Raw genomic sequence first — 21,659 nt, forward strand, 5'->3', positions numbered from 1 at the left:
TTTTATCAGTGGATGGGATTGTATTGATTGAGATTCGGCAAGAGAAAAAAAAAAATTTCCTGAAGCAAAAAATTATTTCTTTGTCAATTCTGGATGTCTACGAAAAATGAGTTAATGGGTATGCAGAAGCATAAGTTCTCAGGCTGTAGGCTTTTTATTATTTTATGTAGTGTTCGAACTGCCTCTGAAACACAAGCTATCAAACACTGTCCAAGACTCGTATCAAGATCATACAAGTTGCCTATGAAAAATTAATTAATAAATCTTGATTTGCTCAATGATTGATTAAGAACATAAACCTGGATTTCAGAGATTGGAAACACAAGAAATGAACAAGATTAACAAGCAAACACACACAGAAAAGAACTCTAATTTACACGGTTCAGTTATGCAAGATAGCACAACCTACATCCATGGGAGAAGCCGCCAAAATAGATTTTATTGATTGATTCGAAGTGGTTTTACAGAGCTTATACAGAGAATGCGTCAGGGAAAAAGATGATTCTTTCTCTCTCTTCTAATTCTCTCTAGATTGCTCTTCCAATCTTCCTGAAACGGCCTCAACAATCAGCTTATATAACAGCCGACAGCAAACCCAGATCGCACATTCGCACTCGATTCAGCGACTTGGATAACGGCTTTGTAAAAAAATTGATTCCTCTTCTCACATGCTTCCTCACGTGCGTTACTTTAACCTCGATTAAAACGGCTTCATGTATTGCCGTTTTGATGTTTAAGTAAGTCACATGTTTTGATTTCAGCAATCACGTATTGCCGTTTTAATGATTCCAAGTTTTGAATTCAGCATTTTAGTCCAGATTTTAGAATGGTATGTATGCAAATTTCGCCTTTCATCTTCATTTCTATTGATAATTAATATTCTCTGTTTATTTTTTTTAATTATTTAACTGTACGAGCTAAGGACTTTTTATTATTTTTTATTTTTCAGTTCAAATTTTTTTTTTAATTAAACTAATGTTTTGTTGACTAATATTTTTATTACTATTTAGTCATGTAGCTTTTGGAATATGCCATTTGTTTGGTTTAATTAAACTGCAGGCTGCAGCAAGCGAATAGAATGAATATGGACGACGGTGAGGGAGATCACGTATCGATTGATATGGAGAAGTTGACAGATTCTCTGGGTGGGAAATTGGAGACCTTGCATCCCTTATCGGAAGAGTGTTGCATCTATGAACGAATTTAAAGAAGGTGTTTGGTAAACTAGAAACAGTAAGAAAGTTGAGAGAAAATTATTGAAAAGAACTTTATAGAACTTTATTAATTGATTGGAATGAATACAATTTTACATATTTATAGTAAGCTGAGATTGCAGCACGGTGAGTTGTTAGACACCCGTGCTGCACTGATTTTGCCACGCCAGCTAGCTTTGTGAGCTAATCAACTGCTGTTGTCAACACAGTATTATTATGCTCTGCATCCCTATATTCAGTAGCATCCCCTCTCAAGCTGAAATGTCCAGGATGGACATTCAACTTGCTGCGCAAATAGTCAAACTGGCCGTAAGTAAGAGCTTTGGTCAAAATATATGCCGTTTGATCTGTACTGGGTATAAATTAAAATATCAAATAAAGTGACAAGCCGATCTCCATTAGATGCGTTTTTACCTCCACATCAGTCATTTGATTTGATCAGTATAGAGAATTGGGGCTCTTAATCGCTGATCTCTCGCATGTTGGTAACGCACATCCATTAGCAAAAACACAAAGGCAAAACCATCAAATATTGAATTGTATATTAAATTATTGAACTAATGGCTGTCTGCCTTTTATGTCATTGATTTTGCATATGATAGAGGGTGGAATAATATTTTGTTGGAATTTGATTCCATGTTTGTGGTTAATTTTCTCTTAAAATGTCCTATGTATCCTCCTTGATGTCTCATTAATTAATGGTGGAATTGCATAGCTAAACTGCCAGCTATGAATTTTCATTTCATTCATACCTACAAGAAAAATAATCTTACTGAATGTCTTGTAAATCTAGGGCATAATTAATTGATTGCTTAGGTTTAACGTGGTGGCACATCATTATTAGAAGACAAATAAACCGAGTTAAATTTTGGACAGATTTGGGGCGCTTTCATTTGTTTGAATTTAATTGAGATGGAAATTAATGAAAACAAAAAGACTCAATCAGTTGATGGATGATTCCGAGGACTCATTCGATTATATTGTTGTGTTTCTTCCTCGGTAATACCGGCTAGCTAAAGACACAACAATGTCATTTTAATTCATTTCTCAATGTTTGATGTGTTTCTGATTAACTGATACGTCTAACCTTGCTGCGAGCTACAAGCAACAAAAAAGGGTTAAAAAATGGATCATGCATCGATCGATATGGAGAACTTAACAAGTTCTCTGAATGGGAAGTTGAAGAACTTGCATTATCCCTCATCCGAAGAGTGTTGCATCTACAGAGTTCCTCAGAGCATGCTGTGTTTACATCCTAGTGATTACACTCCGCAAATAGTTTCAATTGGGCCGCTTCATCAGGGTAACCCAGAGTTACAAGCCATGGAAGAGCATAAACTAAGATACCTGCATCACTTTCTTCAACGAACTAAGGTAAGCATGGCACATTTCCTTGCATTTATAAAGAAAAAGGAGACAGAATTGCGCAATTGTTATGCAGAAACCATTAATCATCTTCAAAGTGATGAGTTCTTAAACATGATTTTAGTGGATGCTGTCTTTCTCGTTGAGTTGTTTTTGAGAAGTTATAATCTTAATTTAGTAACTAACGACGATCGCTTATTTAGTAAATCAGGGATCACATTCTTGGGTTTGGAAATGCGACATGACTTGTATTTGCTAGAAAATCAGATTCCATTGTTTATTCTCAATGAGTTGTTTGATCTAGCCAAAACAGCAACCAATGGTGACATTTACGAGGGAATTTCCTTCGTCACTATTGCCAGCGTATGGTTGTCCACTGAGCTCATTCTTCCAATAGATGATGAGAATTTGATAGAGGTCCACTTTTCGGAAGCTAAACATTTTCTTGATCTGGTTATACTGTGTCTTCAGCAATCCCACACGCAGTCATGTGCCCAAAGTGGCATCAATTATCAAAACATACCCGGTGTGAAGGAACTCGAGCAATCAGGCGTCCAGTTTAAGTTACGGTCATCCAAAAATCTACTTGACATCAAATTCAAAAATGGGATTCTAGAAATTCCATTCCTTACGGTAACTGATATGACAGAACGATTTTACAGAAATCTTCTAGCTTTTGAGCATATGCATGGGTATTCCGGATATTTTAATGCCTATGTCATGATCATGCATTTCCTTGTGTACACTCCAAAAGATGCCGATTTACTCATTCAAAATGGAATTATTCGGCTGGGGGATAGTGAAAAGTTGTCGATAGTTTTTCACAGCCTTTTCAAAGATTGTCTCAAGGGTCCTGATTTATTATATCCTGATCTCGTTAAAGACATACAAGCCTTTTGCAAATCACCGTGGCACGGGTGGAAGGCAAATTTGAAGCAAAATTATTTCAACACTCCATGGGCATCTATCTCCGTCATTGCTGCTGTCATTCTTCTTCTTCTCACCGTCACACAAACAGTTTGTTCTTTCACGAGTTGTAGTTAATTTCTACTATTTTCAAATTATTATGTGTTCTAGATTCACTTGCATTACCCGTTTAATCTTATGTTTGGGTACCTTAACAATCAAGAATAATAATGTCTTAATAGAAATGATACGTAACCAAAAAAAAAAAAAGGAAAATATTCATTTAATCGTTATTTTTTTTTGGATTAATTGTTATTTTTTCGTCATATTTTGAAAAATATCATAAGATACTTTTGTTGTTAATTATGTTTCATCCTTTCCTTACTTTTTTTTTAGTTTTTACAATAATTTCCTTGAAATAATCTTGCAGCCATTGATGAAAAAAAATGTTAATTTATTCTCTCTCTCTATATATATTAACATCAAGAAAACTTTGTATTTGGTTTTGTTTTTGACATTATGTTTCTTTGGTCTTCTAGTATTCTATGAAAAAATAGAAATCAGAATCTTCAGAAGGGAGGGAATTTTGAGTATCTTATGAATTTATGTCTCACTGGAGTTTCTTTTAGTATGGATGGGATGTAAAAATCTTGGGTCTTCTCGAAAAAAAAAAAAAACATTGGGCCTTCAAAACAGAGATTGTTATGTTACATAATCATGTAACATATATGATTATATAGCAGATGAAAATCCAACAATTGTGAAAATATAAAATAATAAAATCATATTATTTCCTATTAAATTTTTATCCAACGACTGCTCCATAATCATGTATGTTACATGATTATGGAACATAATAAAAGTACTTCAAAACATCACCGGTCCATGCGCATATATATACTCAGGGAGTCCCTATGTTATAATTAATGTAACATACACAAGCCACAAGAACCACACAAATTATGGGACCCATATGTTTGTGTGGTTCTTGTGGCTTGTGTATGTTACATTAATTGTAGCATAGCAAAATCCATATACTCATTAAATGTATAAAAAAAACTGACCTGTTATTTATTTATTTTTATTATTTTTTGTAATCACAACCGTTTTAAAGTTTAATTATTATAGCCACCATTCATCAGCTTAGGGAACTCCTCCGCATAAATTAAGTTCATGTGATGTGATAGAGCAAACACCGAGGAGCTGATGTGTCTCGAGTCTGGATCAACTGACTGTTAAAGAAACTTAAACAAGTAAAATAGACAGATCTGACAGATGGTATATTAAAGGGTAAATCTTCTTTGTGGTATTTCATGCTTTTGTATTTTTCATGGCAATCAAAAACGAAACGAACATGCTTTAATTATATACTTAAGATGAGTTTAAGAATTATTCAATGCTTTATTCTTAAAACACTTCGCCTGGAATTTACCGTGTTAATTTGTTTGTGAATTCTGAGGTTTTACCAAGAAGCTTAAAGTATTTTATCTATTGAAGGGAATCAAGTAATTAAAGCAGCCACTTGATTGTGTCCATTCGAACGATTCGGTGAAAAGAGAAAAATTATGTCCCGAAGCAAGGAACAGATTTTTAATTTTTTTAGTCAATTCTGGGCGTCTATAAAAACGAGTTAATTAATCTTAGAACGTATGAATGCAAATTTCATCTTTTATCTTCATTTCTCTTGGTAATTGTAATTTGAAGAGTGTTCCTAGCATAGTTTCTGAGGTTGCAACGTATTCATCTTAGAACGGTATGCATGAAAATTTCATCTTTTACTATCAATTCTCTTGATAATTATAATTTGAGAGGTGTTCCAAGAGAAATTTTTGGTACTAGCTGGTTAGCTTAACTAATAAAATTTGTTGTTGGGGAGAGGGCGGACCGATGACTTTCTACTAGCTAGTTACCTAGTGAATTGGGCTGCTTCATCATGGTAAGGCAAGGGTTAAAAACCATGATAAGGTAGAGTTGTAATAGCTTAATATTAAAATGACTGCAGTGATATATATGTTATTTTATATTATATTTTTTTATTTGTTATTTAATTATCATTTTATTTCAATAGTATATTTGTACTTATTATAAATATTTTGACTATAACAAAAAATAAAATAGTTAAAAAACAGTGAGTATAACTATATATGTTCTACCAAGAAGATTAATCTTTTCCGTGTAATCATATTTGTTCTATCAAGACGATAACTCTTTTCTTTCATCTTTAATCATTCTGGAAACTACATGTATCATAGTAATCTATTGGTAGCTAGAGATAGCTTCAGTTATATGTATTCAATTCAATTTGTTGCTACTACATGCAGCAGGCGACCAAAACATGGATGGCAAGGACCATGCATGGATTGATATGGAGAAGTTAGCAGATTCTTTGAGCGGGAAGTTGAAGAGCTTGCATTATCCCTCATCCGAAGATTGTTGCATCTACAGAGTTCCTCAGCCCCGACGGTATTTGCATCCAAATGACTACACTCCGAAAATGGTTTCAATTGGGCCGCTTCATCATGGTAAGTTGGATTTAAAAACCATGGAAGAGCATAAGCTCAGATACCTGCATCACTTTCTTCAACGAACTAACGTAAGCATGGCACATTTCCTTGCATTTATAAAGGAAAAGGAAGCGAAACTGCGCTATTGTTATGCAGAATCCATTCAGCATGAGAGTGATGAGTTCTTAACCATGATTTTAGGTGATGCTGTCTTTATCATTGAGCTCCTTCTGAGAGCTTATACGCCTGCTTTCAGAACTGATGATGATCCCTTATTTAGAGAATCGGGGAAGACTTTCTTGAATACAAAAATGAATTACGACCTTTACTTGCTCGAAAATCAGCTTCCATTATTCATTATCAGTGAGTTATATGATCTAGCAAAAACAACCAATGGTGACATTTACGATGGAATTTCTTTCATGACTATTACTGGTTCATGGTTGTGCGCTGATCTCATTGTTCCAATAAGTGATAAGAATTTGATAGAAACCCACTTTTCCAAAGCCAAGCATTTTCTTGATTTGATAATACTCTGTCTTGAGCCATCCCCGTCAAGCGATCAAAGTCAATTCAATTATCAAAACATACCGGGGATAAAGGAACCTCATCAAGCTGGCGTCAAGTTTGAATCAGGGTCAAGAAAAAATCTACTTGACATCAAATTCAATAACGGGACTCTGGGAATTCCGTTTTTTACATCATATGGTAGCAGCACAGAACTTTTGTACAGAAATCTTCTAGCTTTCGAGAATATGTATGGCCGTTCCAATTATTTTAATGACTATGTTGTGATGGTGAGTTTCCTTCTCCGCACTCGAAAAAATGCCGATTTACTCATTGAAATGGGAATTATTGGGCTAACGGATAGTGAAAAATTGTCAGCCGCTCTCCAAGGCCGTAGAAAAGATGGTCTGATGCGGCCTAATTTCCGTTATGCTGGTCTTGTTAAAGATCTACAGGCCTACTGCAAAACGCCATGGCACAGTTGGAAGGCGAACTTGAGGCAAAATTATTTCAACAATCCATGGGCATCTATTTCCGTCATTGCAGCTGCAATTCTCCTTCTACTTACTGTCATACAAACAGTAAATTCAATCATCGAATTGTAGATAATATCTTGTGTTTTCAAATTATGTGTTTTTAGAAGGTTTAATTTTGTATTGCCGGATTTTCTATTTCGCGTCCTTCAATCACAGAATAAGAGAGATTCATCATGTAGCTGTGATTGATTTGTTATGACTTTCAGATGAAATGGCAATAAACTAGTCTCTATGATATATCTCATACTTAGGCGTCTTCGTCAGAAAGCCAACAACAAAAATTCATTATATTTTATAAGTGGTGATGGATTGATGGTGATGAAAACAAGTGTTGGGGATAATGGTGATGCTTGAGAGAGAGAGAGAGCTGACGAGAGTGGGGGATGGTAGGATATATTAAGGGGTTAATATAAACATTAATCATCCTTTGTAAAAAGTAAGGATAATTTTGCTAATTACATGTATTTAATTGAGGAGTGGGGGATGGTAGGATATATTAAGGGGGTTAATCAAGTCATTTTACATTTAAGCTTTCTCAACCCAACTCAACTCAAAACAAATGTAGGTTAGAATTTCTAAACACACCCTAGCACAAAATCATTCTAACACTAGCCCAACATGTCCAGTTTCGGTTGGGTTTGGATAGTTGCGAGATTTTTGGGTTCTTTTGCCCAACCTATTTCCTTGTAGGATGTACATCTATATCATATGCCCACTTAACTAAGCGTACCCGTTTGTTTTAACACCTAAAACATATTCAATTTTTCTTGGTTTAGATTGACATATTGATCTTGTTAGATATGCATGTGTCCATAAACTTGTCTAATGTATGTGTTCAGCCCGTCTTTCGTTTAGTGAAAGACAAACTACAACATTTAGGAGTTGCTTTATGAAATAATGGAAAGATACACTAATCAGATGTCTATATCATTTTCTCTGGGTGTGATAAAAAGGGTCGTGAATGGACTGAGCAGTATAGCTAATATGATCCTTGAGCTTGAAAAGGTACCTCGGTATGATAAACCTGAGGAACAAAAAAGTAAATAGTAAGAAGGCGATGTTGGCTCCAACAACGACACTCTAACAGCCTTGTTGAAACTCTAACAGCCATATTAGTAGTAGAGGAGTGGTTTTGAGGACCCTTAAAGCTTGAGGAAAGCAATGAATTGAAAGAATTCGAAATTTGCTAACTGTCTTGGCTTCATTTTGACCTCTTATACCACAATTCCAATTTTCACAGAACAGAATGATACAACACAAAGCGTATATTCGAAAATCGTCTACCTTTCAAAAATATGCATTGCTATCCTTGATTATGTTATAGTCATGAGTCCTCCAGTGGATACTCAAAAAGATGCACATTTACTCACTCAAAGTGAAATTATTGCGCTGGGCCATAATGAAAGATTTTCAACTACTTTTCATAGCCTCATCAAAGATTGTTTAAAGGAACCTAATATTTAGTATTACAATCTTGTTAAAGATCTACAGAACCATTGCACAAGTGGAAGGCAAGCTTGAAGCAAAATTGTTTCAACACTCCATAGGCGTCTATCTCCAACGTTGCAGCTGTTATTCTCCTTGGACTCACTCTCACACAAACAATTTGCGTTCTCATTGCTCTGTAGATTAGTTTCTACTATTTCAAATTAGGTGCCAAATAATGTTGCATCAAACTCAATTCTGCTTTTGCGTTATATGTTTCTTTTGATTTCTAACGTTTGTTAAAATATGGAAATAATAATCCTCAGGTGTAAATATTTTGGGTATTTTACGAATTTCTTATAAGTATGAAAGGAATATTTTGGGTCTTCTGAACATCACCAGCTCAGATATAATTCTTTCAGAACTTTTGTTTTTCTTTTATGCTGCGTTTACTTTTTGGATTGGAGTGGGAATCCTGAGGAGTTGGAATCCTTGGATTAGGAGTGTGGAGTGGGAGTGGGAGTAGGGTGTTTACTTAGACTAAATGAAAGTATGAATTGTCAATCAGAATCCCAATTATTTGTTTACTTTGTCTTGGATTGGGAGTAAATTATTTTAAATTACAATTTTATCCTTATGTACAGAATTATAATTTGTAATTAAAAAATTAATAAAAAATATATTTGGAAAATAAAATAAATATTTTATTATATTTATAAATTAATAATAATTACTAATATTCTTAATTATGTAAATCATAATTTTTTATTAATTTAAATTTAAATTATGTGAATAAAAATTATTAATAATAGCAACACAAATGAAATATTATTATTGATAATATAGTACAAAATTAATATTTTTTTAGAATAAAATATTTATTATTATTAATTAAATAATTAATTAATATTTATTAAAATTAATGTTTAATATTATTAATTTAAATATAATATTTATTTATTTTTATTTTATTAAATTTAATAAAATAAATATGATATAATTATTATTTTTAATAAATATGATATAATTATTATTTTTAATAAATATGATATAATTATTATTTTTAATAAATATGATATTATTTATTTTATTAAATATGATATTATTTATTTTATTAAATATTATTTATTTATTTATTTTTATAAGGATAAAATGGGAAGAAGGGGGAGTGGATTCCCACTCCCACCTCTCCCCATGGGAGTGGGAATCCCACTCCCCACTCCAAAATTGGGTGGGACCCAAAGATTCCCACTCCTACTCTCCTTTTTTTTAAGGTAAGTAAACACTGGAGTGGGAGGAATCCACACTCCACACTCCCACTCCAGAAAGTAAACACTGCCTTAATTGCTTCCCTTTGTCGCTTGGAATATTATATGAGAAGTGTACTACTACTCATTACATTTATCAAAATATGACTATTTATTTATTTATTTATATTAATTTTAGTGATCTCACATTTGTTTAAAGTCTAATTATTATATCCACTATTCGTCAACTTGTGGTTAAAGAATTTATCCACATCAACTCCTTGGATCAATCTTTCATAAACAACAGTAGTTCATTTTTTTGGGATTAATGGCAGTATATGCTGATGGAGCAAACACAAAGCAGTTCATGGTTTGGATCAAACTAATTGACTGTTCGAGAAACGTAAACAAGAGTAACCGACAGATGCTATTAAAGTGTAAATCTTCTTTGAGGTGTATGTTTTATGCTTTTATATTTTTCATGGCAATCAAAAGCGAAACGAACCTGTTTTAATTTTTATATGCTTAAGATGAGGTTAAGGAATATTCAATGCTTTACTCTTAAAGCTCTTCGATCGAATTTACCGCGTTAATTAAATTATTTGTAGCCGAGGGGCTGATGTAGCCAAGTGGATCAAGGGCGTGGATTGTGAATCCACCATGCGCGAGTTCAATTCAAATCGTTCGCTCGTAGATACAAGCAGCTATAAATTGTACTAACCCACGTATGGAACATGTGACATTGAATTACTCTAGCATAAGAATGCTTAACTACGGAGTTTATCAAGTAAAACAGCCAGGGTGGTCACTGGTCCCTGTAAAGCCAATAGATGGGAATCAAGGAAAGTAGCCACTTGATTGAATCCATAAAGCAATTTGGAAAAAGAGGAAAGTTATAATTATCTCCTGAAGCAAGGAATTATTATTATTATCACTTTTTAATCAATTCTGGACGTCTATAAAAACGAGTTAATATTTGTGCTGAAGCATAATTTCTGAGGCTGCAGGAAAGTCTTTGAACGGTATGTACGCAAATGCAATCTTCTCCTTTATTTTCATTTCTCTTCAGTGTTCTAGGATATTCGGGGGTGCTAGTTAGTTAGCTTAACTGATAGAACTTCTTGGTGGTAGTAAAAGTTTGTCATCAAGCTCCGCTCACATGAGTGAGAAAAGAGTAGATTGATTTGCCAATTCATCTTTAATCATCCTGGAAATGTATTTTATTAATTAATTAATTTTCTTTAAATGTATCTTTACCACCCTCAAACAAGATTCAAACTTAGGTGGCCAATGAAATAAAATTATTTGAAAATTAATCGACTAAGCTCCTACAGGTATTTTGGATATGTATCTTGATTATTCTATTATTAGCTAGAGATAGTTTCAGTTGTTTTTTCTAATGCTGTTTTGTGAATTTACCAGTTTCACACGTTTTGTTTCTACTGCAGCATGCGAAAGAATATGGATAGCAAGGACCACTCAGCGATTTGATATGGAGAAGTTAGCGGATTCTTTGAGTGGTAAGTTCAAGACTTACATTATCCCTAATGCGAAATTGAGTGACTTCAATCAAATGAATTTAAGTTAGGCTAGTTTAATTTTTTTTTTATTGGGTATATTAAGCCATCTGATATCCAAAGACTACATTGGGGCCTGACTAATTTAGTTTCGAGTCAGATAGGATCGCTAGGACGATAAAGTTCTCCCAACAAGTATTTAACGCAACTGGCCCTGAAGGGTGTGGTCGGGTTGGTAACAGCATAAAACTTGTAGCAGCTGACCACCCGAGTTCGAGCCTTGGGGGAAGTAAGAGGAAAATAAAAATTATTTGGGTTTGACCCACCCCTTATCTTTTTTTTTTTTAAAAAAAATATTTAATACAGCTGCATTCTCAAGTTTTAAATTGAGGACCTTGGTTAAATTAAAACAACTTCATACCAGCTGAATTACGAGCTTGTTGGTAGTTAGGCTAGTTTTATTATTATTAATAATAATACATGCACATTACTGGGACTCAAACTGAGAACCGACTTATAAAGCGACTGCTCCACGTAGAGCAAGACCTTAGCCACTATTGGATAGATGTTATGTTGCTTGCTTTAATCAATGAAAGGGGAAAAAAATTATTCAGTTTTACAAGAGAGCATCTATTGTTTCATTGCTTCTTTTTTCATTTTTCCTTAATAAATATGTTGAGAAAGAATTTACACAAGTCATGATCGGACTTGACTACGTGGCTAGAAGACTTTTATACCTTAATATAATATTTTTTTTTATGAGTAATGATATAGCCACAAATTCTTGTATAAACTGACATGACATGATAAAATTAGTTAAATTAAATATCTCTTGGCCCATATGATTTATTTTCATTATTTTGTATTTTCATTCAACCAATAAATTGATGTCACGTCAGTTTGTACAAAATAAGTTTGTGGTTGTATCATCAAACTCTTTCTTTTATATGTAGATAGCGAGATAGAGTGAAAAAAGTCCACGTGACTAGAAGATTTTTGGGTTTCTTCCATCACGGATTCGTAGTAATGTGAGTTTTCTCATTCTTCAATCTTCATTTTTATTAGCTTGTGATAGTTTTATTCTTGCTGATCAATGTTTTCTAGTAAGTTACTGTTGACACATTTTGTTTGGTGCTTGAAGATGGCTAACAGCGACCCAGCGAGCATGCATCAGTTGATGTTAAAAAAATAGCAACTTCTTTGAGAGAAAACTTGGAGACCATGCGTTCCTTATCTGAAGGGTGTTGCATATACAGAGTTCCTCAGGAAACACGGTGTCTAAATGAAAGTGATTTTACTCCACAAGTGATTTCCATTGGCCCGCTTCATCATGGTAAAGAAGAGTTAAAAGAAATGGAAGAGCATAAAAGAAGATACCTAAAACATTTTCTTCAACGAACTAAAGTAGGTATTGAGGAGTTTCTTACATTTATAAAGGATAAGGAAGCTAAACTGCGCAGCTATAATTCAGAAAACATTGAACTTACAAGTGATGCGTTTGTTACGATGATTTTAGTTGATTCCATCTTCATGATTGAGTGCCTCCTAAGATATTCGAATCCTGATTTGGTAACTAATGATGATCGTATATTTGGAAAATCCCTATATATACATTTACAAGGACCTGCGTTTGCTAGAAAATCAGCTTCCTTCTTTTTTTTTATTTTTTTTGGTCTTATCCACAAGGTATCCTGGGGAGGGCCCCAACTGTGGGAGGCACTTTTAAGCCTGTACCACAACCCAGATTAGAAGTCCCCGCTCGAACCGGGAGGCACAGGTTCTCCCAACAAAGGCGACTTCCCTGCGACTCGAACTGGGGAGCAAACCCAGTCAAGCCACTTAAGGGGACTCCATTGCCAGTGGAGCCAACACTTTGTTGGTAAATCAGCTTCCTTTTTTTATTCTGAACGACTTGTTCATTCTAGCGAAAACCGCAATACATGGTGAAGTGTTGGACGGACTTTCCTTGATTGAATTGGTTATAAGTCTGATGAGGGATTTGGCTGGTCGTGTTCTCTTGATACAGAAGAATATTTTAGAGCAACACTTCTCGAAAGCTGAACATATGCTTGATTTGCTTAGACTCTGTCTTGAGCCGTCCGATGAGTCGGATGATGATGATGATGATGATGGTGATGATCAAGAAGATCCAGTCAACCTCAAAGCATACCTAATGCAACGGAACTTCACCAAGCTGGAGTCAAGTTTCAGGTGGGGTCAAGCGAGCATCTACTCAACATCACAATCAACAAAGGAATTCTGGAAATTCCATTATTGACAATATATGACACCACCGAAGGTTTGTTCCGAAATCTCCATGCTTTTGAAACAGTGCATTGCGACAGCTGTTATATAAATGGCTATATTATTATGATGAAGAACCTCGTTGTCACTGCAAACGATGCGGATTTACTTGTTCAAAACGGAGTTATCGATAATTAGACAGGGGATAGTCAAGCAGTGTCAAATTGTCTACGCAATCTTGACAAACAGGCTATATTATATTTCGATAATAATTCTCAGTATTCGGCTCTTGTTCAAGATCTAAAGGCCTATTGCAGATACCCTTTGCACAGGTGGAAGGCAAACTTGAAGCAAAATTATTTCAACACTCCATGGGCATCTATCTCTGTCATTGCAGCTGTTGTTCTCCTTCTATTCACCATCATACAAGCAGTTTGTTCTATCATTGCATTGTAGGCCTATTGCAGATACATTGTAGGATATATCTACTCATTGCATTGTAGGATATATCATTGCTAGTGATTATGTTTTGTTTAACTCAATTACACAGTGAAACTTAATAATAATAAAAAATAGGGTTTGATTTTGTAATTGTAATAATTATTTACAAATTTATAATATATAAAAATTTATTTTTATTAGATTAAAATTTAAAATTGCGCTAAAAGAATTTAATATTTTAAAAATGTTTTATACGTGGGGTTAAATAAATCTTATAAGGTTATTTTTATTAAAATAAATATTTTTTTGAGATATTTTTTGGGCTTCGAGACCGAGAGCTTTTTAGGTGAAGTCAAATCTGGCGGGTAATTTTTAAAAACCTCCCCTGAGGTTTGGGCTTGTTGCAAGTAGATGGCGAGAATTGATTATTATAAAAAACCTCATACCGTCAGTTAATTTTAACATGGACTGTTAGTTGAATGTGTAAAGACAATATTACCCTTAACAATAGTTTGTAGATGGAAATAACTAAAAAAAAACTAAAATTGTTGGCTATTTTACCCTCTTTAAATTATTGATATTTTCTTAAAGTTCCTACAAAAAAGATAAAATTAAAAACTTGAAAAATTCTCTTTAAATTATTGATATTTCCTTAAAGTTCCTACAAGAAAGATAAAATTAAAAAACTTGAAAATGAAATAGTCATAATCTTTACCTATGATATTGTAAATCTTTTGAATTAACAAGGATAAAATTATCAAAAAATAGGGTTTGTGCTTTCCGCACCAACAATTTTAGTTTTTTTTTTTAGTTATGTCAGTCTACAAACTATTGTTAAGGGCAATATTGTCTTTGCACAGTCAACTAACGGTCAATGTTAAAATTAACTGACGGTATGAGGTTTTTTATAAATAAACAGATTCTCGCCATCTATTTGCAACAAGCCCAAACCTCAAGGGAAGTTTTTAAAAATTACCCCAAATCTGGCCACAGAATTTAAAAAATATGACTAGATTGAGCCAAGTTCGGACCGAAAACACCCAACTTAGGCACAAGCTGACTTTTCTGTCATCCTTTGTTTTTGCAGCTTTGAAAATCCTCCCATAATATATTAAAAAAAAAGAACATATGGGCACTTGTATGTTATGAAACCATTTTTCAGATGGGTCATTATGGTTTATGTGTCAAGAAAGGGCAAAATATAATAATGATATCCAAACCCCTCAATTTATGTTACCAACCTCCATTTATCAATTAACCCATCCAAAATTTGAAAAAAAAAATCTCTCAATTTGCCCCTTATAATTGCTAATCTATCCTTTTCATCATTTTTCATACACTTCACTAGCTCGAAACTCCAAAAATTTGCTCATTAACTCTAATCTCATTCAATCATTGTTTAGTATTTGTCCAAGCGCGTGGAGTTAGTTCCTCATCAATAATGGGTTCCTCATATTGACGAATGGTGGTAGTCGTGTCACTGATAAGGCCTGTTGACAGTTAATCATTAGCTTGGTCCAAGATTTATCTACTCAATGTCACGCAACCAAAGTACCACTTTTTATTATAGTTGCAACAGTACTGGGCCTTCTGGCTGACCCGTTAGCCCTTTACAAATGTGACCATACCATTGTTATCAATTGCTGAAAATCTATTGATCAATGCTAAATTCGAGGGATTCAAAATTTACAGAAAGCTAAGGAAAGATTAAATATGAAAATTTATCCATTTTAAGAATTAATCTAAGGTAAATATGGAAATTAACATAAAATTAGGAGCTGTGGAGAGATTAAATATCACTAGTCTAAGCGAAAATTACTGGAAACTCTAATATAATTTATTTTAAAAATCTCCGGTGCCCATAGTTCCTCCTTTCACATTGTGTAAACTCATTTTTTTTACCAATTTAAATCACCTCACGGTTTTTGAGACTTTGACTACTAAGATTCTTTAATATAAATTTAATTTTCACTATTTTTTTATTTTTAATGTAAATCAAGATAACAGCCAGTAGTTTAGGTCCACGTGTACTTCCACCGAAGTTTCCATGAAAAGGAGTGACAGGTGCAGCTGAAGCCCCAACCTTGGCCCGGTTAAGACGAACAATCGACGAAAGGTCGAAATAATTCGCTTGACGAAGACCTCAATAATTCAATGCAATTAAACAACGCGGTCCCTTTGAGTTTCTTCTTTTATATAATTCATGTATAACCCTTCTCTCTTGAAATCCCACCTCCAATTTTCCAGAGAAAATCACATCTTCTTCCTAGCCAAACACCCACATCTTCGAAAAAAGAGAGACATTCGACAGTGGTAAACTACAGACAGCAGTGTGAGTTTTCATTTCATCCTAATTTTTTGTACATGTAAGTTTCTAATTAATACTCGATCTTTTAAATCTTTAAGCACAGCATGTTTCTGGAAGCTGTTCTCATTAACTTTGTTGCTAAACACCTACACAGCAACAAGCAATAGAAAATGGAAAACATGGAGCATGCATTGATTGATATGGAGAAGTTAGCAGATTCTTTGAGTGAGAAGATGAAGACCTTGCATTATCCCTCATCCGAAGAGTGTTGCATCTACAGAGTCCCTCAGTCCAAACGGTGTTTACATCCAAGTCATTACACACCGCCAATGCTTTCAATTGGCCCTCTTCATCATACCAACCCCGAGTTACAAGCTATGGAAGTGCATAAGCTAAGGTACCTGCATCACTTTCTCCGGCGAACTAAGGTAAGCATGGCGCATTTCCTTGCATTTATAAAGGAAAGGGAAGCAAAATTGCGGAATTGTTATGCAGAAACCATTCATCTCGAGAGTGACGAGTTCGTTACCATGATTTTGGTGGATTCTGTCTTTATCATTGAATTATTTCTGAGAGACTATGACCCTAATTTCAGAACCGATGATGATCGCATATTTGGGAAATCAGGCTTAAGTCTCTTGGGCATAGAAATGAATGATGACTTGTACTTGCTGGAAAATCAGCTTCCCTTATTCATTCTCAATGAGTTGTTTGATCTAGCCAAAACCGAAACTTATCGCGACATTTACGAGGAAATTTCCTTCAAGACTATTACCCATGCATGGTTCAGTAGTGATCCCATTCTTCCAATAGATCATATGAAAATAGAAACTCACTTTTCAAAAGCTCAACATTTTCTTGATCTGCTCGTACTCTGTCTTCAGCCATCCCCGCAGCCACGTGAAGACGGTGAAGTCGCTAAGCAAAATATTCCGGGGATAAAGGAACTTCATGAAGCTGGCGTCAGGTTCGAATCAAGGTCAAGAGAAAATCTACTTGACATCACATTCAGTAATGGGATTTTGGGAATTCCATTTTTCAAAGAATATTATTTGACAGAGCGTTTATACAGAAATCTTATAACTTTCGAGATTATGCATGGCTATCCCCGGTATTTTAACGACTATGTTGTGATCATGAGTTACCTTCTCCGCAATCCAAAAGATGCCGATTTGCTGATTCAAAGTGGAATTATTGGGGGTACTAGTAGTGAAAGATTGTCGACGACTCTCCAGAGCGTTAGTAAAAATTCTCTGGTGGGTCATTCTTTCAGTTATGGTCATGTCGCTAAAGATCTGCGGGCCTATTGCAAATCGCCATGGCACAGTTGGAAGGCAAACTTGAAGCAAAATTATTTCAACACTCCATGGGCGTCTATCTCCGTAATTGCAGCTGTTATTCTCATTCTACTGACTGTCACACAAACCATTTGTTCTATCATTGCATTGTAGATTAATTTCTATTATTTTCAATATTTTTTCAGTTGTATTGCTGGTTTTCCTGCTGTCTATCTTGTTCGTCACAAAATAAGCGAGATTGATTCATCATTCATAGACATTCTAAACAAAACTCAACCCAAGCCGAATTTGTTCAAAATCAACCCCAACACATTCGGTCTGGGATGGATTCAGTTTGGATAGTTCGTACTGAGTTTTTATTGCACAACCCAAGTTTCTGCTAGGAATTACATATATCATATGCCCACTGACTCTGTGTACCTGATTCTTTTAGTTAATAAAGTTCCCCTGTCCTACACCTGCAATGAGGTTCCAGGTTCCCTTGTACCATATAGAAATTGACTATTGAGAGGCAATACAGAGAAAATAATTTTTCCTCTCTCTACACGTCACTCGCTTTTAAATTGTGTGACTAGACTAAAATGAATATAATAATTTGGCTGATTTTGGCCTATTCGATGATCTAGTTGTTAACGTGTTGCTTGGCGAATGAATGGAAGGGGAAACAAGATTATTCAATTTTCCAAGAAAGCAAATTGTTTCATTTGTAGGGACTTTCTTAGCTTACAGAATCTGTAAGTTACAGACTGCAGCATCAGCCGTTGGATGTGGTTGAATGTGGAGTGAGAAATTAAACAATGGAAAATCGGATGGTGGGAAGGTGGGAGATGTTAGTTACAGAGTCTGCGCCATAGACAGGTCCATTGTAGTATTAAGAAAGACTTCCGAGAAGTCAAACTCATTAAAAAGTAAAAAAGAATACATACAAGTCATGATCAATATAATAATTTCTTTTGTAAGTAGATGGATTTAATTCGGTCATAAACTATTCCTAACACTTGGTAACATTTGATAGACTGAAAAATAGAAAATAAAAAGGCACGCATATGGAGTAAAATGACAAATGTTATAGTCTCTTGTAAAACTTAAAAATTAACTTAAGAAATGATATAAACCTGCCCAACTTTGACCGAAGTTTCCACGAAAAGGAGTGACAGGTGCAGCTGAAGGCCCAACTTTACCAGGGTTAAGACAAACAATCGACGAAAGGTCGAAATAATTCGCTTGACAAAGACCTCTTCATCGTAAGAGCATAATGTCATGGGATGAGTATTTTGCGCAGCAAATCCGTGCGGCACTTAAATAATTTTTGCCGAATGTTGATAAGTAAGCCTTGAACTTCTCGACTAGCTAAGCCTAGAGGTTTTTAAAGAGCTAGAGAGAAGAGAGCAATGGGGCCGAATAAAGAAAAATTGTATTACTTACAAGAGAGATTACATGAGAGCTTATAAGGATGCTTGAGTTGCTTGCTCTAAGGTTGTTGCTTAAATGCTAAATGTCATGCCCTATTTATAGGGGAGACTTGCCAAGCTCTAGAGATTCTAGAAAATTCTACCAACTATCTAGATAATTACATGTGCTGAAAATGTGTGGAGTATTCTAGATATTTACAAGCTCATATGTGCTAGAGTTGCCTAGAAATTTCCAAAATCAAGCCAAGCTAGCACTTTTGGCCTTGTCTTGAGTTCTCTAGCCCGCAATTATGGGCAATTGGGCTAGCAACTTGGGGCGGTCTACAACGCGGCGTCCTCGTCGCGTTCTCGCACTTGAAATTCTGGATGTGCTTGGTGAATTACCATAAATCATCTTCGCGTTCCCAAGTGGCTTCGCTCTCGAGGAGGTTTTTCCATTTCACCAAGTACTTGTTGTATGGTGGCACGCCTCTCCTCTGAACCACTCGGTCCGTAATGATGTAGTCCACATCTTTGTCGAATGCGGTGACAACGGTGGTTGGCGCACTCCTCGATTCTCCGCGACTTGGGTATTCTACATCTCCATGATATGACTTGAGAAGGCTTACATGGAAAACTGGATGGATCTTGAGTCTTGGCGAAAGTTAGAGTTGATACGAGATGTTGCCCACACGTCGTACAACTCGAAAGGGTCCCTCGTAGCGTCTCACTAGCCCCTTGTGAACTTTCCACAAAGTCTTGAATTGTTGAGGTAGGAGCTTGATCATGACTTGATCACCTTCCTTGTACTCAACATGTCGTCTCCTTGTATCCTCCAACTTTTTCATCTTCCTCGCGGCTTTGTCAAGGTAGGCTCATGTGATGTCCGCTTCCTCGTGCCATTCGCGGGCGAGCTTGTGTGCCGCGAGGCTTTTTCCTCCGTAAGTTGAGGCTATGGCGTTGGGAGTCATAGGCTGGAATCCCATGACGATTTCTAAGGGACTCTTGCCGTAACCTCACTTCGCTGCAAGTTATAAGAAAATTGGGTGATGTCGAGTAGCTTCGCCCAATCCCGTTGATGAGCGCTCACATAATGCTAAATACATCTCGAGGAGGCCATTGATGCGCTCGGTCTGCCCATCCGTTTGTGGGTGGAAGCTTGTTGAGAACTTGAGATCGGTCTCTAACATCTTGAAGAGCTCCGTCCAAAAATGCCCAGTGAACTGTGGGTCTCGATCACTCACAATACTCTTTGGAACTCCCCAAAGCTTCACGATGTGCTTGACGAAGAGATGGGCAGCCTCGTCAACTTTGTAATCGGCTGGTGCGGCAATAAAAGTTGCATACTTGCTATAACGGTCGACAACAACCATGATGCTGCTGCACCCTTCGGACTTAGGCAGTGACATGATGAAATCCATGGAGATACTTTCCTATGGTCTTGTTAAAAGTGGTAGTGGCTCCAATAATCCCGCTGGGAGTTGGTGATCTACCTTGTCTTATTGGCACATAAGACAAGTTCGCACATATGCCTTGATGTCGTCCCTCGTGTGTGGCAAAAATAGGAGGCTTGAACTAGAGCGGTGGTGCGCTCAATTCCTGGGTGACTGTTGTGCAAATTTTAATGTACTCGCAAGCGCACGAATCTATTGTAGTATAGATCTATGGTGACGAGTGTCGATCCCACGAGGAGGTGGATTTTAATTGTGTAGAATTAATTTTGTAAATGAGTGATTGGATTTATGGTGGAAATGATTTGGAATATGCTAAAACTTAAATTAAAATGGCGAGGATAAATTCTAAAATTGGTATTAAAATGGCGAGAATAAATTCTAAAATTGGTATTGAAATGGCGAGAATAAATTGACGAGAATTATATTGAAATGACGTACTTGGGTATCTGGATCCGTATCAACATGCATCATGGGCTAAATAATCCGTATTAATGCCAATTAAACCATGAGGGGGGAATCCACACCTCATGAACCACGCTCTAATCAATATGGTGCTAAGGGCTTATCGTGCCAAATAATAATAACCTTATACTAGAGAGCCGGTGTAACCAAGGCGGTATCTAGACAAGACTATTATTATTTGTCGACAAGAAGTCAAAACATCCACAAAAATTAGAGGGGAAGAGAAAATAAATTTACCAAATTAAGCCCATGACACATGTTGAGACTTCACCTTCAACCCAAGCTTGAAAGAAAATTAGCCACTCATAGTTGAACTAGGGGCAAAATGGGAATTTATTAAAATACGAAGAAAATACAAGATGGAGAGGGAATTACAGAAAATGAATCCCAAAAATGGATTCAGAGATATCAAATTAGGGGGGAGAGGCCCCCTTTTTATAGATACATGGAGTAAATCATGGCCATCGGATTAAAAACAGTTTGGACGCTCAGGATTGCGCCACGTCATCAGTCAACAGTCCACGGTTTGACCACGTGGATGAACAGTAACACGGTTTGACCCGACTTTGAACAGTAATGCGGTTTGACCCGGATGAACAGTAACGCGGTTTGGTTGAAAATAATCCTGTGTGCTGCATGCACCGTACGCGAGATTTTTCGTCCACTGATATGCTGCCACGTCACCATCAACAGTACATAAGAATTTTAGTCCAACAGGATCGTGACACCTCATCAGTCAATGCCACATCATCGGTCAATGCCACGTCATCATCCGTCTATGTGAACAGTGTCGTGAACAGTAACGTATACAGTACCGTACACGTGAATAGTACCGTACAT

At 35.7% G+C, this 21,659-nt stretch overlaps 3 protein-coding genes and 1 long non-coding RNA gene across 5 annotated transcripts; all 4 read left to right on the forward strand.

The window, feature by feature from the left end:
* Nucleotides 1–2,339: 2,339 nt before the first annotated feature.
* On the forward strand, nucleotides 2,340–3,623 carry LOC107174960 (UPF0481 protein At3g47200). Its single transcript, XM_015526235.1, has one exon. The coding sequence runs from the start codon at nucleotides 2,340–2,342 to the stop codon at nucleotides 3,621–3,623; it is 1,284 nt and encodes a 427-aa protein (XP_015381721.1).
* A 2,197-nt stretch (nucleotides 3,624–5,820) lies between these two features.
* On the forward strand, nucleotides 5,821–7,101 carry LOC112497136 (UPF0481 protein At3g47200-like). The gene has a single exon (XM_025094613.1). It carries the CDS (start codon nucleotides 5,821–5,823, stop codon nucleotides 7,099–7,101), a length of 1,281 nt encoding a protein of 426 aa, XP_024950381.1.
* Nucleotides 7,102–11,101: 4,000 nt separating this feature from the next.
* LOC107174931 (uncharacterized) lies at nucleotides 11,102–14,009 on the forward strand. The gene is made up of 3 exons (XR_003063288.2): nucleotides 11,102–11,224; nucleotides 12,175–12,249; nucleotides 12,363–14,009. It is a non-coding gene; the product is annotated as an uncharacterized LOC107174931 (long non-coding RNA).
* Nucleotides 14,010–16,090: 2,081 nt separating this feature from the next.
* On the forward strand, nucleotides 16,091–17,864 carry LOC102617132 (UPF0481 protein At3g47200). 2 transcript variants are annotated; one of them, XM_006467137.4, is made up of 2 exons: nucleotides 16,091–16,272; nucleotides 16,369–17,864. In XM_006467137.4, exon 2 carries the CDS (start codon nucleotides 16,385–16,387, stop codon nucleotides 17,663–17,665), a length of 1,281 nt encoding a protein of 426 aa, XP_006467200.1. In that variant the 5' UTR covers nucleotides 16,091–16,272; nucleotides 16,369–16,384; the 3' UTR covers nucleotides 17,666–17,864. The 2 variants fall into 2 exon arrangements, with proteins under 2 accessions (XP_006467200.1, XP_006467201.1); XM_006467138.4 differs by having other exon boundaries at nucleotides 16,094–16,238.
* The last annotated feature ends 3,795 nt before the right edge of the window (nucleotides 17,865–21,659 follow it).

Source organism: Citrus sinensis, chromosome 2 (assembly GCF_022201045.2).
Source record: "Citrus sinensis cultivar Valencia sweet orange chromosome 2, DVS_A1.0, whole genome shotgun sequence".
Classification (NCBI taxonomy): domain Eukaryota; kingdom Viridiplantae; phylum Streptophyta; class Magnoliopsida; order Sapindales; family Rutaceae; genus Citrus; species Citrus sinensis.

Bases quoted from the DNA above. Each gene is read 5' to 3' on its own strand.
- LOC112497136 (XM_025094613.1), top strand. From the start codon at position 5,821: ATGGATGGCAAGGACCATGCATGGATTGATATGGAGAAGTTAGCAGAT.
- LOC107174960 (XM_015526235.1), top strand. From the start codon at position 2,340: ATGGATCATGCATCGATCGATATGGAGAACTTAACAAGTTCTCTGAAT.
- LOC102617132 (XM_006467137.4), top strand. From the start codon at position 16,385: ATGGAAAACATGGAGCATGCATTGATTGATATGGAGAAGTTAGCAGAT.